The sequence below is a fragment of the Bubalus kerabau genome, chromosome 4, assembly GCF_029407905.1.
Source record: "Bubalus kerabau isolate K-KA32 ecotype Philippines breed swamp buffalo chromosome 4, PCC_UOA_SB_1v2, whole genome shotgun sequence".
Classification (NCBI taxonomy): domain Eukaryota; kingdom Metazoa; phylum Chordata; class Mammalia; order Artiodactyla; family Bovidae; genus Bubalus; species Bubalus kerabau.
In genome coordinates this window covers 38996578-39021451 of record NC_073627.1, presented here as the reverse complement: position 1 = coordinate 39021451, position 24874 = coordinate 38996578, and the positions used below count along the sequence as shown (strand labels likewise).

Below are 24874 nucleotides of genomic sequence, written 5' to 3'. Positions count from 1 at the left end.
GGCCTTCTGTGCAGTCATAGAAGTGCTGGAGGTTGGGCCTGTCTCTGGTTCCTCTGCTGAGTTACCTGTCATAGCAGTCGACCTGGCAGGCCCCAGCAGGCTTCAGCTTGAGACCCTTTGGTGCCTCTTAGCCCTGCCTGTGGTGAGGTTTGGGCAGTGAGTCAACACAGCATGGTTCGTGAAACAGAGTCCCACAGTGAGCACGTGGTCCTGGGCCTGTAAACCCCGGTGGCGGTCTTGGCCGGTGTTTGGGAGCCCAGTGGTGGCACACAGAGGCTGAGGACATGGCTAGACCCCTTCTCTGGGGCCCTGTCTGTGTCAGACTGGCCAGAATGTGTGATGCTTTCTCATATATGTCTTAGTGGACTGTGATCGTTCATGGATAGAAGAGTCTTGGAGATCTTCCGGTCCTACCAGTTAATTATGCAGGTGGGAGACCAAGGCCAGAAAGGCAAAAGGTTTTACTCTGAGCTCTGGTGTCTTCAAGAACAGAGGGTGTGAACTCCCAAGACCAGTGAGGACTTGAGGACTGGGGGCTTCTTTTCGATCTGGGTGCCTCCTAGAAATTCCCTGGGATTCCAGGCTTGGGAGAAGGTCAGTGACTAGCATTCCAGGAAGAATCTGGCTCATTTTGGGTAGCAGTCAACGTGCTTTCCTATCCAGCAACATGCCAGCATCTCTTTGAAGTAGGGCTGATGTCATTCCCATTTCATGGATGGGAAAACTGAGGCCCAGAATGGTTAAGTATCTGATTCCAGGGTCACACATGAAGTTAGAGGCAGAGCTGGAATTAGAACTCAGGTCTCTTCTTCTCTTGGATTCAGCATTCCTGGGAATTTGACTGTGTAACAAAGAACAGACCTGGCTCTGTCACTGGTTGCTCTTGAACTGCCCCTCTGGGCCTCAGTTTTCTCACCTGTAAAAGGGGGACCAGAAGGAAAGAGCTAGGGGCACAGGACAGCTCTGAGTTTGCTCTAGTTGAAACACTGCTCTCTTCCTCCTCAGCCTCTCTCCCCGTGGCTTCACTGTGCCTTTTGGCCCTCACCTCCTCCCGTCTCCCTCCTCAAGGGGACCCCCCCAGAGGCTGGTGGGGATGGGAGGACAGATGGGGAGCTGAGGATAGGCATTTGGAGAGCACCTGCTTCCTGGGGGTCCAAGGACCCCAGCCTACCACCACATCTGCAGCCAGGAGCTTTGTAGAAGAGGGTGGCCAGAGCCCCCAGGGAAAGGGCTGGGGGTGGGAGTGGGGAGGAGAGAATGCATAACAAATGAGTTTGGAAATCAAATAGGATCTGAGCTCCCCACCCACTCCCTCAAACCTCTTTATACTCTTTCTTTTAAAATTCTTGTTTTCTGAAGAGAAGGAAAATGCTACCCGGCACCCCTTTTGCAAACGAATGGGCGCCTTAGTGAGTCATGCAGGAGGTAAATGCCACCTCCAGGGCCCCACGTCTGCCTGCCTGCGGAGGCCTGCACAGCTGTGTGGCCACCAGCCCCCATGGGGGTACACGTGTGGGGTGCCCCCTGCCTGTCAGAGGCTTTGGGGTGGGAACTGGGTGCCTGCAGTGGAGCGTCCACCCTGCCTCCTCCAGGCTCTCTCCAGGGTGGCATTTTATGAGCTTCAGTTGTGGGTGGGACCACGGTTCAAGTTGGGACCAGGCCGAAAGCAGGCATGGCCACATCAGGGCTCGGTTGGAGACTAGGGAAGGGGCTGCAGGGGCTTGGCTGTGACCTGTCCGTGGGGTGAATTCAGGACCTTCAGGGAAGGTTTTGTGGCTGTGGGGCTGCCAAGGCTGGGGGCTGGTGGGAGAAAGAGGGGCAGGTGCTAATGAGTCTGTCTCTGGAAACCAGAGTGCAGGGGCACTAAGCTCTTCTCCCCAGGTATCCTGGCAGGGGCATGCTGTGTGTGCTTGTCTGGAGTCTTGTCTTCCTTTTGAATGGTCGGCCTGTTAATTTGCAGACCTAGGGCTGGGGAGGCCAGGGAGGAGGTGTTCCTCCTTCCCAGATGACCTGTTATTCCGGAGGGAGGGAAGTGGCCGTCTGTTAGCTGGGGATGCCAAACAAGGGTTGAAAGCAAAAATAGAAACACGTCGGGCTTTGTGTCTGGGAGGGGCACCGAGTTCTAGTGGATCCGAGAGGCCTCTTCCGAGCTGTCTGCCGCTGATGCCGTGTTTGCTTGGCTCAGTGTCTGCAGAGCACGTCACTCCTGCGCTCCTGACCTCCTTGGGGATGCATCTAGGTGTGCAGGCTCTGGGCTCGGGTTCCAGGGGCTGCAGCTCTTCCGCGAGGCTGTCTTCAGCGGGTTTGGAGTGGCTGTGGCCACCCATCCATCCCTCAGACACCTCTGACCTTCCCTGGACGGCTCCCGAGTGGTTCAGCTCACTGCTGTCTGGATCAGAGCTCCTTTTGGCCTCCCATTCCCTTCTCATCCCCCGACTTCCCACCTCCCGTGAAGCTGGTCTCAGCTGACCGACTCTGGAATCATCCCTTGTGGTAAAAAGAGCTATTTTCAGCTTTCCCATTACTGCCCAGTGGGGGGGGGTGGTGTTTATCCCTTGCTGCCGTTTTGTTTCCTTCTTGTTCAGTGTAAACTGGAGCGGTGTGGAGAGCATTCCACAGCCCCACCTGCGGGGTCCCGGCTGGCAATTCCCTGGTGCTGTGATTTGGCACCAGATGCAAAGCCTAGTGGGGCCAAGGCCACCTTGGGCCCCCTCCCTGTGCTATAGTCGTCCCAGAGTAGCAGGGTCACCAAGGCTCCCGTGGAGCCACCTTGGCCTTGGCTGGTGGGGCCACTCCCCTGCTGCTGCCCCATTCAAACTGACGGCAGCCTTTGGTGACCTTACCGGCAAGCTGGGAAGCTCACTGAGGTGGGGGAGCGCTTTAAAGGAGCCCCCAGCATCCTTTGTTGAGTCTATGACAACCTCCACCCCCCCAATCTGGCCTCCCCACGCCCTGGTTGGATGCCTGGGTCCCTCCTGGTCTCTGTTCCCTGGTCCACACTGGGGGTCCTGGGGTGATTGGAAGGGGCCCCTCTGTCCTGGTTTTTGGGGCTCCCCTCCCCCTCCCCAGCCCTTCTGAGGAGCCTGCAGGAGGCGGAGCCATCAGTGGTGAACTGGCAGGTGTACTGGGAACTCCCGTTAGAGGCAGGAGAAAGCCTCTCCCGTATGGAGCCAGAGTCTGGTGGGACGGAGCGAGGACATCTGGGGCTGGAAAGAATTGTTCCAAATAACTCAAAACTGTTGGGAGCCGAATTGGCAGAGCAAAACGAAAGTACAATAGATAGCCAAAGCTATTAATCACTAATTATCTCCTAAATAAAGTAATTAATGGGTATTTAAGTGGCATATTTATGAGACACCAGCAGGTCTTCAAAAACCACATTTTTTTTTTCCCCCAGAGCAACTAGTTGGGCCAACTGTGTCCTGCTTGGGAGACTGGGGTTGTCATCCCACGCTCAGGCCTGCCAACCTCCCCACCGGCACCCCTGGGCAGGGAGTGTGACCCCATCTGAGCTTCTCCCTTTGTCATCACAAACAGGAGCAGAGCTCCTCTGAACTGACCTCACTGGGCTGTCCTGGGGACCGTAGGAAGTGCCTGCAAACCCCTGGCAGTGGTGGAAAATGCAGCACAGAATTTAGTGTTAGCTGCAAAAATAGCCTTAAAGTTATATGCTACAGCCCCTTGATGGTGCCCGGTGCTGTTTATGGCCAGGGTCAGGCCGCAGTCGGTGGCTAGAGGCATTGCTTTTTTTTTTTTTTTTTTTTTTTTGAGTCGTTGCTGAATGTGTGGTTGGGTCAAGGCTTAGTTCGTGGCATGGCCTGTGGTCAGCTTCATGGCCTGTTTGAGATGGGGTCCCAGTTATTCTGTGATTGGGGTTGTGACTTGATCTATGGGCAGCTTGAGGTTAGGCTGTGGTTGAGGTCAGGGGTGGGCTGTGGCTAGTCTGAGGAAAATTCTGCAGCCTGGAGTCTCAGCCTCAATCCTTGAGTCCACCCCTGGACTGATGGAGCTACCTGGGGGCCCTGGAGACTGTATTCCTTCCAGATCCTGCAGGATCTGGGCTTCAGGTGCTGGGAACCCCAGCATGCAGGCACTTCTGGGGTGCCTGGCATGTCCCCTGAAATAGCCCAGCACACGAGCTCATCAGTGGTGCATACAGCAGTTTGGGAGATAGTTAGGACCTGTTTCTATAGCAACCAACCCCCAACCAGCACTGGTTTCCTTCAATAATGCCTTTTTCTGGAAGCAGCTTCTCCTGGCCTCTTGTTTCTTCCTGGGTGGCCCCATAGCCCCTTGAAGGCTGAGCATGGGCTGGTTGGCCCTGATTGATCTTGTCAGGCTCATCCTGACCCAGAGAGGGGGCCTGAGGACATTCCCTATGGGATACTTTCCTGAGAGAGGGCTCTCCTGAGATCTACCTGGTGCTGGGCCATGCTGAGCATAACAAGAACTTTCTCTGGTCCTGGGCTAGGAGAGGCTACAGGCCTGGGGAAGATACCTACTGAGTGTCTTCCTGGAGGAACCCACAGCCCAGTGTAGCAGGCAGGCCTGGACCTAGTCTACAGACAGGCGCTCTGATGGGCACAGGTAGAGGATGTTATGAAACAAAGAAGAGGCAGGTGTCCAGACCAGCGTGGGGGTCAAGGAAAGCTTTCAGCTGGGGGCTGGGGGCTGGGGATGGAGGGTATTTCAGGTACCAGGTACTTCAGGAGCAACGTCTTGGAGGGAAAGAACATGGCATGGTGGAGCGGGGGTGCTTCCCAGTGGTGGCATGTTACTGGAACCCAGACTGATGATGGGTGGTGGGGCTTGGAGAGAGTGGAGGTCCTGGCTTTAGGTAACTCAAGATCTAGGGGAGGGGGGCAGACAAGACACAGCCCCAGGGAGCTGCACTGGCAGAGAGGAGAGAGGCCAGCCATGCACCAGAAGCAGCCCCAAGAGTGTCAGGGTTCAGGCTATTCTAGCCTCTGGGTGAGGTGAGCAGTTCCTGCCCTGCCCTTGGGGCTCCCGTTCCAGGGGCTGGAGGAGAAGGAGAGGGGCCCATCCTTGGGAGTGTCCACTGTGAAAGGATCAAAGAAAGCCCCGTGGATATCATGATTTATTTATTTTATTTAACAAACCCTTTTATAGCACTGTCTGAGTGCCAGGCACTACGCCAAACCTTTTTCAAATATTCATTCATGTGATCCTTCTAGCAGCTCTAGGGGAAGACTGTTATGATCCCCATTTTACAGAGGAGGAGACTGAGGCACAGCGTGCCGTAGTGACATTTATCAAGATAACTTACATGAGAAGTGGCAGAGCTGGGATGTGAACCAGCCCTCCCCTGGTGGCTCCGACGGTAAAGAATCTGCCTGCAATGCAGGAGACCCAGGTTCAGTTCCTGGGTCGGGAAGATCCGCGGAAGAAGGAAATGGCAACCCACTCCAGTGTTCTTGCCTGGAAAATTCCATGGACAGAAGAGCCTGTCTTTTCACTACTGGGAGCAGGAGGGGACAGTGAGAGGCGAGGAAGGCAGGGCTCTGGGAGGAGGGGCAGAGAGGAGGTGGGTCACATCCCTCCCTCCCACTCCCCGCCCCTTCTAGTCCCCCCTCGCACCCCTGCCTGCCTGTAGGAGCCTTTCCCAGATTCTGTGCATCTCTCACTGCATCCAGTGTGTAGAAGGACCCCTGGGACCTCAGGTCTGAGCTGAGGAGCAGTGAAGTGTGACTCTATATGTGTGTGTGTCTGTGTGTGTGTGTGCCTGTGTGGGCCACATTTGGGCTCTGGACTCTACATGTCCTGGCTTCCCAGGTGGCTCATCGGTAAAGAATCTGCCTGCAATGCAAGACCCGCAGGAGATATAGGTTTGATTCCTGGGCCAGGAAGATCCCCTGGAGGAGGGCATGGCAAATCATTCCAGTAGTCTTGCCTGGAGAATCCCATGGACAGAGGGGCCTGGCAGGCTACAGTTCACAGGGTCACAAAGAGTTGGACATGACTGAAGTGACTGAGCATGCGTGCATGCTCTCTACATGTCTGTGTCCACGGGGCTCCCACTGTCCTCAGGGCAGCCTGATGATTTAGCAGCATCGATGATCAGCAGTTAGACCCAGATGCTTGTGCTTGTAGAACCTGCCATTCTCGTGCCGGTGTGTGTGTATGTGGACACAGGAGACAGAGACTGGAGACAAGGGACCTGCCTGAATGAGCCCTTTTCTTCTGAGGCACAGATTGCCGGGATCCAGCAGGCTGGCCAGGTCTCAGTTTCAGATGTGTCCTCAGGCAGGACTGGGCACAGAAGCTGTGGCCATGGTCACGGGTGGCAGGGTCAGTGCCGGGCACCCACTTTGGCCAGCTCAGAGGTGCTGTGACTCCCTGGAGGCCTGGATATTGTCACTTGAACCCCTGCAGGGCCACAGCGGTCACAGCAGACGCCCATGTTCCCTCCCTCACTCTTACAGTTGAGGAGAAATTTCTGGGTCCAGCGTCTCTTGGAAATGGCCCAAGAGATTGCTTTGACCCCTGTCTCTCCTCCCTCCCCCATTCCCCAGCCTGGCCAATTCTGCCCCCACTTCCTTTAAGGCTCAGTCTGCCTCCTCCTCCAGGAAGGCCTCCAGGCTGCCTGCCTCTGGGAGGTGCTGTCTACACCTCTCCGGGCTAGGTTGATGTGGTATTTCACCCAGGAGCCAGGCCGCCCACCCCTCCTTTGTCCCTTGCCCTATGCCGGGCCACGTAGGCTGGGCCCCGAGGCTGGCACTGAGGCCAGGGATTGAGCCCATTCAGCTTTGTCAGAGCTCATACCTCCTAAGCAGCATCTGGTTCAAGGTCTGGCCCAGGAGGAGTTGGCCAATGCCTCCTGCCTCCCTCACTTTACTGGGCCAGGGCTTTCCTTGCTGTGGACTCTCTTTCCCCTCAGACTGGGCTCCCAAGAGCAGGGTGGTGTCTCCCTTCTGGGGTGGGGAGCGCTGACCTTCAGGCAGGAGCTGCCCTGGAGTCCCCGGTAGAGGGCAGAGCACCCAGAGCTCCTGTCTGTCTGTCCATCTTCCAATTCCTGTGCCCATGGGAACCAGGGCTAAGGTGGGCAAGTGGGTGACTGACTGCTGGCTGCACTCATGCTGGGGAGACCCAAGCCTGTGACAAGGTCAGGGAGACTGCACTGGGCCTGATGGTGGCGGGCAGATGGATCAGGAGAGGGGCAGGAATGGCTCCCCACAGCCCCTCCCCCTGCACCCTGCTCCTCTGAGCTCTGCTGGGGAACCAGTGCATCATGGGGTGTGAAGGATTGTTTGTTTCTCTGGATTGCTAGGGAAGGATTGGGGTATTCCCTTTTCTCTTTTATCCTGATTTAGTGTTTTTTTTGGTCTGTGCTGGATGGCTTGTGGGATCTTAGTCCCCTGACCAGGGATCGAACCCACACCCCCTACATTGGAACCATTGGACTGCCAGGGAAGTCCCTTGATTTAGAGTTTTGAATAAGTGTGATAGAGAAGGTGGGACAGAAGGACAGTCTGTTGGAGGGTGTAGGGCTGAGCCCTGGAGACCCTGCAGCCTGGGGGAGAGAAGCGAGGAAGAGACTGGGCTCCTGCCCTGAGCTCTTCTGCAGAGCACACCCTGTCTGGTGGTCCTGAGCACAGGCCCTGGAGTCAGATGGACCTGGGTTCGGATCTTGCCTCATCCCTTATGAGCTTTATGACTTCAACTGAATGACATCACACCTCTGAACTTTATTTCCTGAACTGTAAGATGGAAATTCATAACACCTGCTCTATGGGACTTGGTTAGGATGAGTTTAGATAATACCTGTGAAGCTGCCAGCAGATCATTTTTTGATCATTTGCTTGTTTAACAAACACCTCTTGGTTCTCTTCCGCCTGGGACCCTATACTGGACACAGAATGCAGAGAGATGAAGGACAGGGATCTACCTTAAGAAGGTTGTGCTTCTAGGCCTTTGCCTTCACTGATCTGGGATCTAGGCACCCACCTTCTCTGACTCTCAAGACCATATGTGGCCTTTAGCAACCTGACCTGAGACCCCCCTACCCCTTGGGAGATTTCCTGAACCTCTTGGGCATCTGGGTCCCCTCTTCTGGAAGTAAGCAGGTGATAGACTCTGGATAGAAGTGAAAACCTTAAAACCCACCTGTCCTGAGCTCCCATCTATGACATGCAGGTGAGCCCTACCTGCTCGGGCTCCATTTCCTCTCTCACCTCTTCTTATACCTGTTTCCCTCTGTCACTGGCTCCGGCCACGTGGGTTTCTTTCTGCCCCTCATGGGTAACTTTGCCCTTGCAGTTCCTTCATCCAGGAAGGCTCTTACTCTCATCCTCTGACTGTCCTTGCCACACGTGTGTGCCAGGAATGTGCATGCACACACATGGATGTACACACCAGCGCTTAGGATGTCTGGCTCTTTCTCACCATTCAAGTCTCCACTGACCCTCCACATTTTCAGAAAAGTCTTCCTCTCATGCCCTCCCAAGACTATATCAGTGTTTTCCTTTTTTGAAATATGACCTTTGCCGTTTGCTAAAAAAAAAAACCCTGCATGCTGGAGGAAGAGATGAAGGGAACATCTTCCTCCATAAGCCAGGTGACGGCTGCTTCTTAACATGATCTGTCCTTTTTTTTTTAAAAAAATCAGTTTATTTATTTGTTTTATATTTGGCTGCTCTGGGTCTTTGTTGCTGCTCGAGCTTTTCTCCAGTTGTGGAGATTGGGGGCTACTCTCTAGTTGCGATGCGTGTCCTCATTTCAGCGGCTTCTCTTGCTGCACAGTGTGGGCTCTAGGGGCCCCAGGGGCTCAGTAGTTATGGCGCGTGGGCTCAGTAGTTGTAGTTCCTGGGCTCCAGAGAACAGACTCAATAGTTGTGGCACACGGGTTCAGTTGTACCATGGCAATGTGGGATCTTCCTGGACCAGGGATTGAACCTGTGTCTCCTGCATTGGCAGGCGGATTCTTTACCGCTGAGCCACCAGGGAAGCCCACATGATCCGTTCTTATAAGTTCTTTTTTGCACCAGGGTAGATAACTGAGATCCCCCTACGTGTTGAATACCTACCTTTCCAGAGGTTGTTTTGAGCAGCCTGTCTGCAAAGAGGGAAGGACTGTAGCAGGTTCAAACTTCGAGTGTGCATTTAAAAACCAGTGAAGGTATTTTGAAAACAAAGAGGATGGCACTAAACCAGATAAAAGATGCTTTTAAAGAGAAAATCAACTGTAGACACTGACCACAAAGGAGACTCAACACTCAGGTGAGGAGTTCATGTGGAAGGAGAAACAGCACTGATCCAGTGTTTATAACTCGCTGGTGACAGAGTTCTTTTGGAGCCGAATGCCCTTGTCATCGTCCCTCGGTGGATGTACGGATCCACGCATTCATGCCTGTCTGTTCTCTAGGCTAGGATGACACTGTAAGAGACACTTGAGGAAAAAGGGCACGGTGGAGGTGGGAAGGACGGCTTTCCTTTCTTCCTAGCACTTGCCACTGCTGAAAGGATTATCGCTTCCCTGTTTAGGTCTGCCTCCTCTGTCCCCCTGTAGAGTACGCTTTGGGAGGGCCCCACTCTATCCCTCTTATTCACCTCGATGTCCGCAGCACCTAATACAGTGCCTTGCAGGATGGGCAGCTCCCTTGGACACCCCCAAAGCCCTACTCCCTTTCTGCCCATCTCTAGCTGGAAGAACATGTCCTTCAAATGGAGCTGAACCAGGCTCCTTGCAGGCTTCCCCGCTGCCGGGCTCTCCCCACTGGGACTCCCAGCAAGTCCAGCCCATCACATGGTGTGGGTGCTGCGATAGCCTAAGGTGATGGTAGCCCCAAGGATGGATGTGGTGGGGGAGGCGAGGGAGGGACAAATTCCAGAGCTCCCCTCTTTTCCTCAGGCTCTAACACACGCTCTCTTTAGGAGGGGGAGGTTGACAGAAATGCCGTTGCCCTTCTTTGTTTGTGGGTGAAGTGAATACTCTGCGGGTACGAGACCCACCATAGCCAGTCCCTTCTCGTTGAAACTTCACTATTTAAATTCAGGAGACAAATCGACACAGATATATCTTTAGATGAACCCACCACTAATTAAACTCTTGCTGCTCATCATACAAAACTCAGGGACCAAATAGATGAGGTTAATATGACTGTCCTGACTGTCCAGATTCTTGCTTTCTTAGAAATGGAATAGATTTGGACAGCAAGGGATATTTGCACATTCATATCGTATGTCTGATAATTTTTATATCCTTGATATCTGTTGATTGAGAAAACATATAAAATTAATGTAAAATCAGGAAGGATTTTAAATGATTGTATTTTTTGGACCACAGAAATCGTCGCATACATTTAATGTATACCTATGCACTTCTTTATTTTATTGTATTTTGGTGCTATTGTAAATGGTATTATTTTTCAAATTTCAAATTCCATTTGTTCATTTCTGACATACAGGAGTGCAACTGACTTTTGTATTTTGATTTTCTATCCTGTCATCTTACTATCCTCAATAATTAGTTCCAGTAGGGTTTTTGGTTTCTTTTTTTTGGTAGATTTTGTAGCGTTATTGTTTTCTAGATAAACAATCATGCCATCTGAGAATAAAAGCAGTTGTATTTTTCCTTTCTCATATGTATACCTTTTATTTCTTTTTCTTGTCTTATTTCTCTAGCCAGAACTTTCCCCATATACATTTGGGAAACAGTCCCATAGTCATGTTAGAAATACTCACTTATGGTGTTTCTGGATTCTTCCAACTCCCTTGCAATAAATCCAGGGTCATAGGAAGGAAATTGCTGATTAGACTGTCATGTCCTCCACACTGTTGTCTGAGAATGAAAAGCTTAGAGTGTCCCCACTGGGGATGTGGGGGAAGACCCAGATTTACACCCAGAAGTGACTCCCAGGTCGGTTTTCCTGATGATCTCTGCCTTTTTTGTGTTTCAGAACGTGATTTTTGCTTGGCTTCAAGCCATGAAGCTCAAGTGGGATGTGTGCTTGGGAGTTTGTGGTGGGTGGGGCAGGAGGGCTAGGCCGGAGGGCTAGGGCTGACCTGTGCTGGCCTCTCCCTTCAGGAGCAGTTTGTGTTCTGGGATCTGGGCTCAGGGCAGGAAACGGTGCCAGCATCCTGCAGGGTAGCTGGGTGCAGTGAGCTGAGGCTGCAGCAGGTTTTCTGGGGAATGCGTCATGAGGTGTGTTCTAGCCAAGGCTGGGGGAATGCCCACCTCGTGCTGGTTCATTTACATCTACTATGTGCCAGATCAGCTCCTCAAGCATCAGTCGGAGTTGAAAAGTTTCAGGGGAAAGTCTCTTTTGGGTTATTTATTGCACAGATGGGGGAACCAAAGTAGGGGCATTGCTGATGCAAGAAGCCATGTGTACTAGATGGCCAGGGCTGAACAGAGGAAGATAAACCCTGTGTGCAGCATGGTTTTACTGTTTTCCATTGAATTACGATGCAATGAATTGTAAGATGCATCACTATTTTCTATACCCCAAGAAAGAATAAACAATGCCAACGAAATTAGGACATGCCACCACGTAAGATACACCCCAGTTTTAAAGCTGTTGAAGTGTGGAAAAAATGTACGTCTTAGCACTGATAAGATGAATTTATAAAATTAATGGGCATATGAAGTTATATGTGCAGTGGAAACATGGAGTTTTCCCTGCCTCTTCTTATTAAATTTTGCTCTGTAGAGGTAATCCCTATTTCATTCTTCCAACAAGCTCGTGGGGGCAGGTATGAACTTTCCTCACTTTATAGCTGGCGAAACTGAGGCACAGACAGGTGACATCATACAGCCTCTAAGAGGTGAGGGCCTGAGCTTGAATCTGGGGCTCTTCCAACCTCAGACCCTGAGTTCTTAACTAACATGCTGTACATATCCTCAGTGTGCAAGCAGGAGTATATTTTTCAAAAATGGGATCAAAAGAAACATGGTTCTGGGACCCATGTGCATTTTTTTTTCTCTTAACCATACTCCGTGGGTATCTTTCCATGTTAATACATAAGAAGCTACTTTATTTTTCTACCAACTGCAAAGAATCCCCTTGCTAACTGTGAATATACATCTGGTCCTCTGTGGGTGGACACTGGGATTTCTTCCGGTTGGTGGATATCACTGGAACACTGAGTTGATCAACTGTGTATTGCCATCTTTGTCTACTTCTCTGATTACTTCCTCAGGAAAATTACCAGGTCAATTTTCTCCCAACACTTTTATGGTTTTAGTGTTTACAATTAGACTGGAATTCATCCACAATCTCCAGTATTTCACGTGTCTTGGGAGCCATCGGAGGGCTTCCTGAATGTGCCAGATATCAGCTGCTTTCCTGAGAGTCCCAAAGTGCGAAGTAAAGAGGCCCTGAAAAAGGGGGGCGGGAGAGAGAGGCTCCTGACCCACCTGTATCTCTGGCCTTCCTTCCCCTGGTCCCGGGGCAGGAGGTGGGTTGGGGCTGAGTTTGGGGCCCCCAGGGGGCCACATTCTCTGCATGCACTTGTTCCTGTCTGCTCTGGAATACCCCCCAGCCTACGTTCTGGCCTCTGCAGGTATTAAAAATAATAGTAGGCATCATCACTGAGCCTCCCGAGATACTGGCACTGAGCATGCATTATTTCTGATCCTTCCAGCTTGGGATTGATTGTTGTTGATATTTTATAGACTGAGAAACTGAGGCTGCAGTATGGAGTGGGAATGGCCGCTAGGTTGTAAGTAGCAGAGACAGGGCAGAACGCAAGCTCCGGTCCCCTTTCTCTTAGTTTGGGGCTTTTTTCCCCAGGGGAGGCTGCAGTCCCAGCCTGGCTTGCACACGTGTGCAGCAGACATCACTTCTGCGCATCAGGATGTCAGCTTCTCCTCTCCTCCACCCTCTTGAAGCTGGCCATGGCCACGTGACTTGCTTTGGCCAATGACACCTGCGCAGAAGTGTGTCGCATGTGAGAAGACGTGTTTACGACTGGGCATGACTTTCTGTGCTCTCCTCCCCTGCTTCTGAAAGCCTTGGAGTCCCTTTTTGAGATGCTGGCATCATATGGTGGCAGCTATGAGTGACTGCCGTGGCCAGAGCCCCCTTCCTACCTGTGTGTGAGTGAGAAGTGAACTATTATTGTTTTAATATTTAATTACGCATTCATTTCTTTTTGGCTAGGTCTTTCACTGCAGCGCGAGGGCTTCTCTCTAGTTGTGGCACACGGGTTCCTGGGCTTAGTAGTTGTAGCGCGTGCGTGGGCTTAGCTGCCCCACGGCAGGTGGAATCTTAGTTCCCCAACCAGGGATCCAACCTGAGTCCCCTGCACTGGAAGGTGGATTCTTAACCACTGGACCATTAGGGAAGACCCTGTTATTGTTTTAAGATCTTTTATTAACACAGCAAAACTTACTTGATGCTTCCTGATACATGTGTCAACTTGGCAATGTCTCTTAACTGCCTCTGGTCTTGGTTTGGGTGTGTGCAAAATGGGCACCCTTGTTCCTGCTCCCCCCAGCCATTTCAGAGAGGTGTTTGGGGCTTAAATGAAAGCACAGCAGTGGGATGGCTCTGTGAGGGGCAGGGCACTTGAAGTCAAGAGGGCAGGGATGTGCAGAGTGCTGACCAAACCTTGGTCCGGGGTGGTCTGCACCTACCTCCTTCATGCCAAGACACAGTCACAAGCTTGGCTAACAAGTGTGTTTTCTTTGGCAGGTGGCCCTCCCCCAGGCGGTGGTGCCCCCTGGCACCTTCAAAATGTCCTCAGCGACTCAGTGGAGAGCTCTGATGATGAATTCTTTGATGCTAGAGGTGAGTGAATCCCATCCTCCCATCAATAGCTGGGTGACCTTTTTTAGAAGCACCAAGAAAGGGCGCTACTGGGAGTTGATCTCTCTCCCCACTCAGACTCTGCAGTTCCTTGCTTCATAATCACCCAGTCTGTACATTCCCCCAGGGCTGGGGCTCAGCGCCCTGTCACGCATTCTTTGAGATATTTACTGAGTTGCTCAACTATTTCCTGTGCTCACGGTACTGCAGGAAACCAACAGACATGGTCACTGCCCTGGTCAAGCTTATAGTCTAGTGGGAGAGGCGAAGATCAAGCAGTGACATGAAGGAAAATACAACCACAAATGGAGAATAAGGGACTTCCCTGATGGTGCAGTGGCTCAGACTTGGTGCTCCCAATGCAGGGGGCTTGGGTTCGATCCCTGGTCAGAGAACCTGATTCCACATGCCGCAACCAAAGATCCTGCATGCTGCAACAAAGATCGAAGATTTTGCCTGCTGCAACTAAGACCTGGAAAAACCAAATAAACATATACATACTAACAAAAACCCCAAATGGGGAAAAATACCTCTGAATAAGAAGAATCAAATGTTAATAGAGTGATGATGGGGATATCTAATTTAGGGTAGAGGTCCTTAACATCCTCTCTGTAGAACTGAGGGTAGGAGTTGGCTAGGTGAAAAGTGAAAGAGCCTTAGGCAGAGGACATAGCAGGTATCATGGTGCTGAAGCAGGAAGGATGGGGCCTTCCAGGAACTGAAGGAAGCCTGTGTGCTGGGGGAGAGGAGAGATGAGACTGCATGTGACCTGGTAGGTAACATGCAAGATCAGCCTACAGATGGGAGGGGAAGCTGGGGTGGAGATGGAGACCCGTTAGAAAGATCATAGCAGACGTTCAGGGGAGAGACGACGGAGGGGAGGATATATCAGCTCTGCATTTCGGTGCCGGGTGCTTGGCCAGCACACCAGATGTAGCAAGGGGCACTATGTAAGTGAGGATGGAAAAACAAGAAGCATTATAAAGGGGACTTTCCTGGTGATCCAGTGGTTAAGACTTTGCCTTCCAATGCAGGGTGTGCAGGTTGGATCCCTGGTCGGGGAACTAAGATCCCACATGCCTTGGCAAAAAATCCAAAACATAAAACAGAAGCAATACTGTAACAAATTCAACTAAGACTTTTTTTTTTTTTAATGGTCTACCTCCAGCAAAACTCTTTGTAAAAAAGCCTTATAAGGATTGGAGAAGAGGGCACTAAATGGGGTGGGCATTTCAGACTAAGAGATTGACCTGAGCACAGTCTCAGAGATGGAGATGGGCAGGGCAGGTGTGGGGACCAGTGGGAGGCAGAGTCTGCCTGGACTTCAGGAGAGATGACCCTCCCAGCCGTGCTCCTGAACTGTGCAGGGGTGGGTAAGACCCACAAGCCCAGGAGGATCTCCAGTCTAGGAGGGTCCTCGTCTTGCTTGGCCGGCTCAGCTCCCCTCTGGGAAGTCACCGTATTTGGGGGATTGACTTACTCCTGAGATAGAACTAGCTTTGAAATGCCTGGCTGAACGGGGTCTTGAAAAGAGAAATGGAGCATGTGCTGGGAAGACCTCTGGGCTCAGAGCAGGACAGTTGGAACATGGTCTCAGACAGTTGGAACTTGGCATCACAGAACATGCCATTGACTTGTTCTGTGATGTCGGGCAAGTCTGTCACCTGCTCTGGGCCTCAGTTTCCCTATCAGCTCTGTGCCTCCAGAAATGGAGACTATATCCAGTTTAGATGATTTGGGGAGGAATCACAGTGGGGTTGGTGGTGGGATGCTGTCCCAGAGTGAGGCTCTCCCATTTTTGACTCTGGGTGCCAAGTCCCCTCCCTGATGCCAGCCCCACACCAGCCCATTTCGGGCTTCTTGCCTGTCTCCCATTGGTGTCTGCTTGGAGTGGCAGCCGGGGCTGACTTTCTCCATAGCAACTAACCCACAGTGTGACAACAACGGCTTCAATATTTTGACGCTTAGAACACTTTCATTTAAAATATTTTTGCAGTTCATCAGGGCTCTGCATTCCCAGATGACGAGGATGGCTCACGGCGGGATGCGTCTGCGGGAGGCGCCGGTCAGCTCCACCTCCATCCCAACGGCCCGCACACCTGTCTTCCCTTTGAGCAGCTGTGTCTCCCTCCTGCTGCCCTCCCCTGCGGACCCTCAGCATTCTGTCCTCCGTTCCCATCATCTCACTGCTCAGTCTGCAGTTCTCAAGTTGGCCTCATTTCTAACGCCTCTCTTATGAGTGGTCCCACCTTCTTTTCATCTCCTCCCCGCTGTCCTCACTTCCTCCATCTTTCTGTCCCTCCACTATCCCAGGATTGCAGACTCTCCTGCCTCTTTCCCTGACTTCCACCTCTCAGCACTGCCTACCAGACTCTGAACCTCACGTCTCCGCTCGCCCCTTCCTAGGTCACCTCTCCCAGAGCATCCATAGCTCTTAGTTGCATGGTCTGCCCACAGGCTGCTGGAACCTTCTTCAGTTCTGAGTTGCCAACTCCCCACCTCCTGTCTGTTCCCTGAGGTGTCCCCGGGCAAGGCCTCTGCATGTTTCCTTGGCTCGGGGCAGTAAGAGGTGAAGCCAACCTCCTCCGTTCCCAGGAGCTAACTCAGGCCAACCCGGCAGCTCTCTCAGCATCGAGGGTCCAGCCGTGGGTGTCCGTCCGGCTTTCTGGGCATGCTCTGAAGGGTCGCCTCCCTGCCTCTTTCCCCAGTCCCAGGCTGAGGCCTGACCTGACCTGGTCGTGGTCTCGGTCCCCACCTGCATCCTCCTGCCTCCACGGTTCCGCCTCCCCCTGCACTGGAGCCACACTGTGAGGAACAGAGGCCAGAGCACGGAAGGGGCCTGTCCAGATCACACATCAAGGTGGGACAGGGGCTGGAGCCAGGGGCTCAGTGTCCAGGCCAGGCCTTTTCCTTTGACTTATTAATGAAGATGGGGCCCTCCTCCCTCCCTTTCTCCCTCAAGCTCCAGCCCATTGGTCCAGCACTAGGGTTTACCGGGGGGACGGGAGATCCTCATGGATCATGGTCTGGTAGCAGAGACTCTTAGGCTCTGGGGGGCTCTGGTTGTGTATGTAAGGAAGGGGAGGGACCAGGAGGGTCACTCAGGACTATGGAGCTGTCTGGGTCTATAGCAACCCCTGGGCAAGATGCCGACTCCCTGGGCCATGGCAGCAGATGTGGGGCCTCAGGGTGACTGGTACCTCTCACTGGATGCTGCAGGGTGGGTGATGGGGTCCAGGTGCCCCGACACAAGAGGCTCCATACCCCATCCTGTCGATAGAGTCCAAGGAGAGCTGGGGAGCCATGGCAAGGTTGGAGTGCAGAGTGAAGGGAAACCCATGGTGGCCAAGAAGAGACATGCCTCAAACCCAGATCATGTCAGGGCTGGGGGTCCTCAAGATCTTTGAGTTCAACACCCGCACTCCATTTTACAGGCTGGAAAACTGAGGCCAGAGAACTGGGAAACTTGGTCAGGGTCACACAAAGAGTCAGGCAGAGCAGGGGCTAGAATTCAGAGTCACTCATTCCCTCTCTCAAGTAATTATTGAGCATCTGCCCATCAAGTATCAGGCAGTATTCCCTGTATGGGACACAGGGCAAGTAGACCCCATCCTGGCTCCCATGGATTTATTTATTTATTTTGGTCATGCAGGCAATGGCACCTGACTCCAGTACTCTTGCCTGGAAAATCCCATGGATGGAGGAGCCTGGTAGGCTGCAGTCCATGGGGTCGCTAAGAGTAGGACACGACTGAGCAACTTCACTTTCACTTTTCACTTTCATGCATTGGAGAAGGAAATGGCAACCTACTCCAGTATTCTTGCCTGGAGAATCCCAGGGATGGGGGAGCCTGGTGGGCTACCATCTATGGGGTCACACAGAGTCGGACACGACTAAAGCAACTTAGCAGCAGCAGCAGCAGCAGCAGCAGTAGCAGCAGCATGCTATATGACGCACAGGATATAAGTTTCCCAACCGATCAAACCCATGCCCTATGCATAGGGAGTACAGAGTCCACAGACTCCATAGAAGTTCCCTGGACTGTACAGTTTAGTGATGATGGATGGGAAGACAACACACAAGTGAGTTCTATGGATAAGTTCCATAAATAAAATAATACAAAGGAACAGACATATCGGCAAAGAAGGTAGATGAATGAAAAACGAAAGGTGAAAAAATGAAAACATGTTCACCGTCATTAGTTATTAGGAAAATACAAACTAAAGCCACAATGAGATACTGCCTCATACCTGTTAAAATGGCTAATTACGTCAACCGACCAGAATGTGGAGAATTGGGACATTCAGGCTCTGCTGGGGGGATGTACAATGGGACAGCCCTTTCAGAAACCAGGTTGCAGCTTCCTAAAGAGTTGATCATCATTAACTACCTTTCCACCCCTAGGTTTTCAGCCAAAAGGAAAGCAAACACATGCCCACCTAAAGATGTGTCCCTGAATGTTCATAGCAGCTTTATGATGGCCTCAAAGTAAAAACAACCCAAATGTACATCAGTGGGTATTCAAATAAACAAATGGCAATACATCCATGTATTTGGTATCAGCGATAAGAAAGGAATGAGCTGATACACCCAGTGATATGGATGAATCTCAAAGTAATCATGGGGAGGCAAAAGAGTCAGGCCGAGAAAGAGTGCATACTATGGTTCTATTTATAGAAAACTCTAGAAAAATGCAAATAAGTCTATAGCAACAGGAACAGATCTATGGTCTCCTGGGGGTGGGGAGGAGGGGTCAAAAGGGGTAGGAGAAAACTTCTGAGGGTGATGGTATATGCCCACTATCTTGATTGGGGTGATGGCTTCCTGGGTGTGCACAAATGTCAAAACTTATCGAATTGTACTTTTTTTTTTTTTTTTTTTGGTTATCTTGTGCCGCTTACAGGATCTTAGTTCCCTGACCAAGGATTAAACCTGGGCCCCTGGCAGTGAAAATGCCAAGTCCTAACCACTGGACCACCAGGGAATTCTCAAATTGTGCATTTTAAATATGAGTAGTTTATTGAGTGTCAAATGCTGTTAGAAAAATGGAGGCACCCACCCCCCCCCTCCAATATAACATATGGGGCTGTGATAGAGTGACTGAGTGAGTAGGAGGTCCCCAGAGGATGTAGCCTTGAGCTGAGAGCTGAATAACAAGAAATGAGCCATGTGGGGATCTGGGGCAGCGTTCTGGCCAGGGGGAGCAGAAGTGCAAGGCTTTTCCCGGAGCAGTGAGTAGGAAGGTGGATGCGGCCAGAGTGAGCAGGGGGCACCGGCTTAGTGCTCTGTGTGAGGACAGACCGGCCTGGTACCTTCCGGATATGTTTCTGGGGTGGCCTTGGGCACCCCTGCTCCTGCTCCAGGAGGGAGACTCAGAACTCAGAGTCTCTGGGAGCAGAGGAAAGTGGTACAGGTTGTCTGGGTTCAGAGCATCCAGGTTCTCCCCAGGGTTGGGGCACTGACTGGCTACTGTCTGACCTCAGGCATGTCTTCAGTCTTGGGGCTCCAAGTCCCTCCTCTGGAGCACGGCAAGGGTACAGGGTTTGTCTCATGGGTGGAGTGGAGGATGTTGCTATTGGAAGCTGGACAAAGGAGCCCCCAGAGATGTAAAGCACAGGTGTGTCGCTGACCCCTGACCCTCCCTTTCTTTGGAGGAGTAGAAGTAGAGAAGTAGATGCCAAGGAGCTGCCCCAAAGGCTTCTGGGAATGGGCTGAGTGGGGACCCCTATGTGATGAAGAGAGGATGATGGTATGGCTGCAGGTGGGGGAATGGGGCAAACATTCAGCAGCTGGGGAGGTTAGTGATCGTGTGTCCCAGAGGCCTCAGAGCAGGGCGTATCTAGGTCCTTGGAAAGACTGGCATGTGGGTCTGTGGCAAGGAGTGAGAGAGGGAACTGGACCAGCTGATGGTGGGAGGTGACCGAGCCCTGGCCTCCATGAGCTGAAGGTGAAGCCTGCCTGGCACAGGGCAGGGAGATTCCCCACTCTGAAGTCCTGAGGGTCCAGCAGACACAGAAGCCCCAGCATGGGGTTACAGCTTTTGCTGTATCCAGGCTCTGGCCAGGGGAGGAGTCAGTCTGGGGTCAAGGCCAGGGTCATGGTGCTGGGGGCTGAGCTGAGCCTGGCACCTAGACTGGGCAGGAGCTGGGGTTCACTAGGGGTGAAGTACATGCAAAACCCGTGTCCACACAAGAGGTCATCAGGGCTGGGAACTGGCATGCCAGGAGCAGTCATCAGTAGTTGAAAAGCGAAATCAATAACCAGGGTTTTGTCTGAACAAGCCCTTTGTGGCCTCATGGCCTCTGTTGGGAGGCTTGTACTACAATGAAGAGAAATAGAGCAGAGGCTCAGGGCTGAGGCACGAGGCTCCCTGGTTTGTCTAAATGACTCTAGAAGGAGCTTTCTTGGCTGCTCTTTCCGTGTGTGTATGAGTGTGTGTGTGTGTGTGTGTGTGTGTGTGTGTGTGTGTGTGTGTGTGCTGGTGTGTGTGTGTGTGTGTGCTGGTGTGTGTGTTGGTGTGTGTGTATGTGTTTCTTGCTTCCACTCAGGGGACAAGCCCATTGTTGCCAGACTGAAGATCTAAGGCTGAGTATTGAGAGCAGGGGCAGAGGATTGGCCTAGAGAGGGAGAGAAAGCTTGTCTGCAAGCTGGGGGAGCAGCTGGAGAGACAGGGGTGGGTTGCGGGAGGAGTGTGCAGAGAGTGCAAGGGAGCCAGGGAAAATATGAGAAAGCAGAGAGGGAGAGAGAGCAAGACTCAGTCAGGACGGGAGAGGACACCCACATGCAGATACACACACGTGCACACACACACACGAACACAGATATACAAACAGACACACCAAGAGAGCACAGGAGAGAGCTGAAAGAGAGACAGTGACCCAGAAGGAGAGAGTGAGGTCAGAGACCTGCAGAGACAGAAAGATCCTGAGGGGCAGGCACGCAGGGAGAGAAAGAGAAGCCCAGAGAGGGAGAGAGGACAAGAAAGAGACACAGCCACTCAGAGAGAGGAGAGAGGTTCTGGGATAAAGACAGATCAAGTGCCAAGAGTCATCGTGATGGAGGCCTAAAGGGAGGGACACACGTGACAGAGAGCCTGAGACAGAGAAATGTGAGGACCCAGAGGGACAGAGATCAGGGAAAGGGCCAGACATCAAGCAGAGGGGACCATGCGGACAGTCTGAGAGGAGATGCATTTCCTAGAAAGACAGACAGAAGACCATGAGGGAAAGATGGAGGTGGGTCAGGTAGATAAATAGGAAGAGGGGGAAAGATGCCAAGGATGGTGCACACTCAGCCTCAGAAGCTGGGAGCTTTCAGGGTTCTGATAGCGTCACAGACAGCCAGAGACAGGGATCATGCATGGCAGAGGAACTGGAAGCTAGGATGTGTGAGCACCTGCTGTATACCCAGCACTAGACCAGGAGCCCCAGCTCGCTCATCTGACTGTCAATTTCCCATGTGGTTTTTTTTTTTTTTTCACCTAAACTGATTTCCTCCAGGATGGAGGTCATGTCTCACATGCCATATAGCACTGCTCAAGAATCCATTCATTGTAGGATGAATATTAAATGAACAAGCAGACAGCTGTGTGATTGGGTCACTGAGCCAGGAGACATAGGCACTCAAGGTGGGTTACAGGCTGACCCTGATGCCTCCACTGTGGAGCTGGGACAGAATGACATAGGGGCAGACAGCAGCAGAACTAAGTGTTAGGGGAGAACACCGCATGCTCTGGTGGTGAGAGGGGTGGTACCTCACCTTCCTGTGCTTTTATTCACATCTGTGCTCCTACTGTGTGCTACTGATGCTTACTGACTGTTTACCTTCATTATCTCACTTAGTCCTCACAGCAATCCTAGGACATGGGCATTACCCTGATATCATTTTATGAATGAGGAAATGGAGGCTCATGAAGCCTAGGTTACTGTCCAAGGTCAGATTGCTAGCAGATGGTGCATCCAGGATTGAAAAGAGTCAATCTAACACCAGAGTAGAACTCTTAAACCCCCGGTGATCCTACTTCCCCAGCATTAATATTTGTTTACAGCATTTTGACTTGTATAGACTTTTCAAGTTTACTATGTCATTTGTTCTCATGAAAGCTTGCTAGAGAGAGTTGTGGGACCAGAGTGTTATTCCCACTTAAGAGATAAGAAAACAGGAACAGTTGAGGGCCATCTGTAAAGGCACGGGTTCACTTGGAGCAACTCAGGACTGAAACTCAGTCAGAGTTCTGCCCAGAACACAATGCAGCCCACAGGTGTAAACCATGCCCAGATGGAACACCCCAGGCTCAGGAAATTGTCTGGGTGCATGTGGCGCTTGGGCTGCCAATACAGGATGTCCAGGGCAAGCCATCAGGAAGGCAGGATTTTAGGACTCTTGAAATAGTATATCTGGGTTTAAATCCTGGCTGTAGCCAGTGATCTTCAGCAAGTTACTGAACTATTCCATGCTCCTTGTCTATAAAATGGAGATAATAAGAATTTTATCTTTTTAGCATTGTTATGAGAATGAAATGAATTAATATTTGTAAAGCACATAACAATCTCAATGCATAGTAAAGATTTGATAAATGTCATTAAATAGATCAAATAAACACGTCAAGTAAGACAGGAAGGGGGAGTGTTCCAGCCTGAAATGGGGTCTAGATTATGGATTCAGAACTCTGGACAGTTCCCCAAGCTTCGGATCCACCATATTGGTTCCATCTGCTCTGTGAAGTTCTTTGGCAGTGAAATGGGTCGGATCAGACCCATTTTTTCTCGGTTATGATGAGCTTGAGGATTCTTCTCAGTACCCTTTAATGTCTGTTCTATGAGAAAAAGTGCAAAGCTCTTTACCAGGAAGGCTTGACTCTTTAAAGAGAGGGTGGGGTCATTCCTGTGGTTTATCCTTGAGGAAATGTCCCTTTTTGAGATGAGGGACAGCACCAGATGTGTGTAGTTGAGGTGTAGGACCCAGGGGCTGGTGTTCGGTGTGGTTAGGGAATATGACCTCACCAATTCCTCTGATTCACCTCTAATTCACCAATTCCTGTCCTTTCAGACCAGGAAAGGACAAGAGTAGAGACAGGATTGAAGGGAAGACTAGAGGGAGGATGGAAACATTAAAAGGTTCATAAAGTTGAGATGTGGGTTAAAGTTTCCATATAGCTCACGGCTTAGAGGCCGAACTGCTTTCTCAGTTATTCCAAAGCTGCTCTGACCCCAGCCAAATCTTGGTATGCTCAAATACTGATGGCAACTCCCTCCTTGTGTGAAGAAATGTCCTTAACATCTTCCATGTATAAATAGCCCCCTATGCACCAAGACCTTTATATTCATTATCTCCTTTAATCCTCATAACAACTCTATGATTAGATGTTTCCAGTCCCATTTTACTGATGGGAAAACTGAGGCTCAGAGAAGTCAAGTAATTCACTGAAAGAAAAACTGCTACCCAGTGGTGAGGCTTTGCTTCTTCTTTTCTTTTTAGAAATTAACATATTTACTTTTGACTGCATTGGGTCTTGCCTGTGGCACGTAGGATCTTTCATTCCACAGCGTGGGGTCTTCACTGTGGCACAGGTCTTCTCTCTAGTGTGGCATACGGGCTCCAGAGCATGTGGGCTCCGTAGTTTTGGTGCATGGGTTTAGTTGCTCCTCAGCATGAGGGATCTTAGTTCCCTGACCAGAGATCAAACCTGAGTCCCCTGCATGGAAAGGCAGATTCTTAACCCCTGGACCACCAGGGAAATTCCAGGGCTTTGCTTTTACTTCCCAAACACGCTACTTTTCAAGAAAGACCACTCCTGGCACTAGGAATGCAGCCTTCTATGAGTTTTCAGTCTCTCTCATGACTGTTTCTTTGTTACTTTCTTTTACTGTAACATGGAGGTCCTGTAGGATACAACAATGAATTCTTGGAATGAAAAATTTCTGCATGTCTTATATCTGTCTGTAACTACCGACACCTTCAATAGTCGAAATCTACTTCAACTCATAGGAAGAAATAAACACTCCTTTGAGATATAAGCTCCTGTTAGGGCTACCTCTACACAGCTTTGCCTGTTCATGCCCCTCTCTGCTTCTTTCCACAGAGGAGGTGGCCGAAGGGAAGAATGCCATCCTTATCGGGATGAGCCAGTGGAATTCAAATGACCTGGTGGAGCAGATCGAGACCATGGGGAAACTGGAGGAGCATCAAGGTGAGATTCCGTTCCTCTGAGGTCTGGGTGTATACCTATGTGTGTTTTGGAGAGTGGTGGTGGGGGGTCAAAGTGATGGCAATTTGGGGCCAGAACCTGGGTTTCTGTTAAGAGTCATCTGTCTCTCTTGGGACTTCACCTACAACCCCTGAAATCTGTGACCTGCAGGAATGCTCATGGGGACTTCTGCAGGATTTTCTGTGGCAGAAAATCTCTAGGATACTTCAACAGAGCTTCCTTTGTCCATTGAATGATCATTCAGGAGGGTGGGTAGTTAAGGGCAGGTGGTGGGGTCCCAGCTCCTAGGACTGCCAGGCCTATGTTGTTGGAATCTTCTGGTAAGGTAGGATAACCACTGGAGGAGCCTTTGAGAATGGGCAGGGGAGAAGAGCAGCAGTCGGAGTTGTCGCTTCCTTTGGTTGAATTGTTGAAGAAGGAGGGGGCTGAGGATAAATCCAGAGCCTTTTGATGGAGGGGAGTTTTGACCAGGAGCTTAATCAGCAGGCAAAGCAGGCATATCTTTTCAGGCATCCACCCTTCCTGTCCATTTGACCATTTAGCATCATGAGCAGAATATTTGTTGAGCAGCTACTATGTATATGTGCTTGGTAGAAAGGACCAAGGGCTTCCCAGGTGGCACTAGTGGTAAAGAACCTGCCTGCCAATGCAGGAGACATAAAAGACATGGGTTTGATCCCTGGGTTGGGAAGATCCCCTGGGCGTGGCAACCCACTCCAGTATTCTTGCCTGGAGAATCGCATTGACAGAGGAGCCTGGCGGGCTGTAGTCTATAGGGTCACACAGAGTCAGCCATGACTGAAGCGACTTAGCACACATGCATACAGGAGGGACCAAAGGTGATTTAACTGAGGTTTCTGTGCTGTGATATATAATGCAATGTAAGTCAAAACATGGT

General features: G+C 51.1%; 1 protein-coding gene and 1 non-coding gene across 2 annotated transcripts in view; one reads left to right on the top strand and one right to left on the bottom strand.

Annotated features, from left to right (window-relative positions):
• PITPNM3 (PITPNM family member 3) overlaps nt 1-24874 on the top strand; it is a 92389-nt gene that overhangs the window by 4399 nt on the left and 63116 nt on the right. The window contains exons 5-7 of the mRNA XM_055579646.1: nt 10917-10980; nt 13656-13751; nt 23851-23958. Coding sequence (XP_055435621.1) covers nt 10917-10980; nt 13656-13751; nt 23851-23958 — 268 coding nt within the window. The remainder of the gene's footprint in view (nt 1-10916; nt 10981-13655; nt 13752-23850; nt 23959-24874) is intronic.
• TRNAE-UUC (transfer RNA glutamic acid (anticodon UUC)) lies at nt 18681-18753 on the bottom strand. Its single transcript has one exon. It is a non-coding gene; the product is annotated as a tRNA-Glu (tRNA).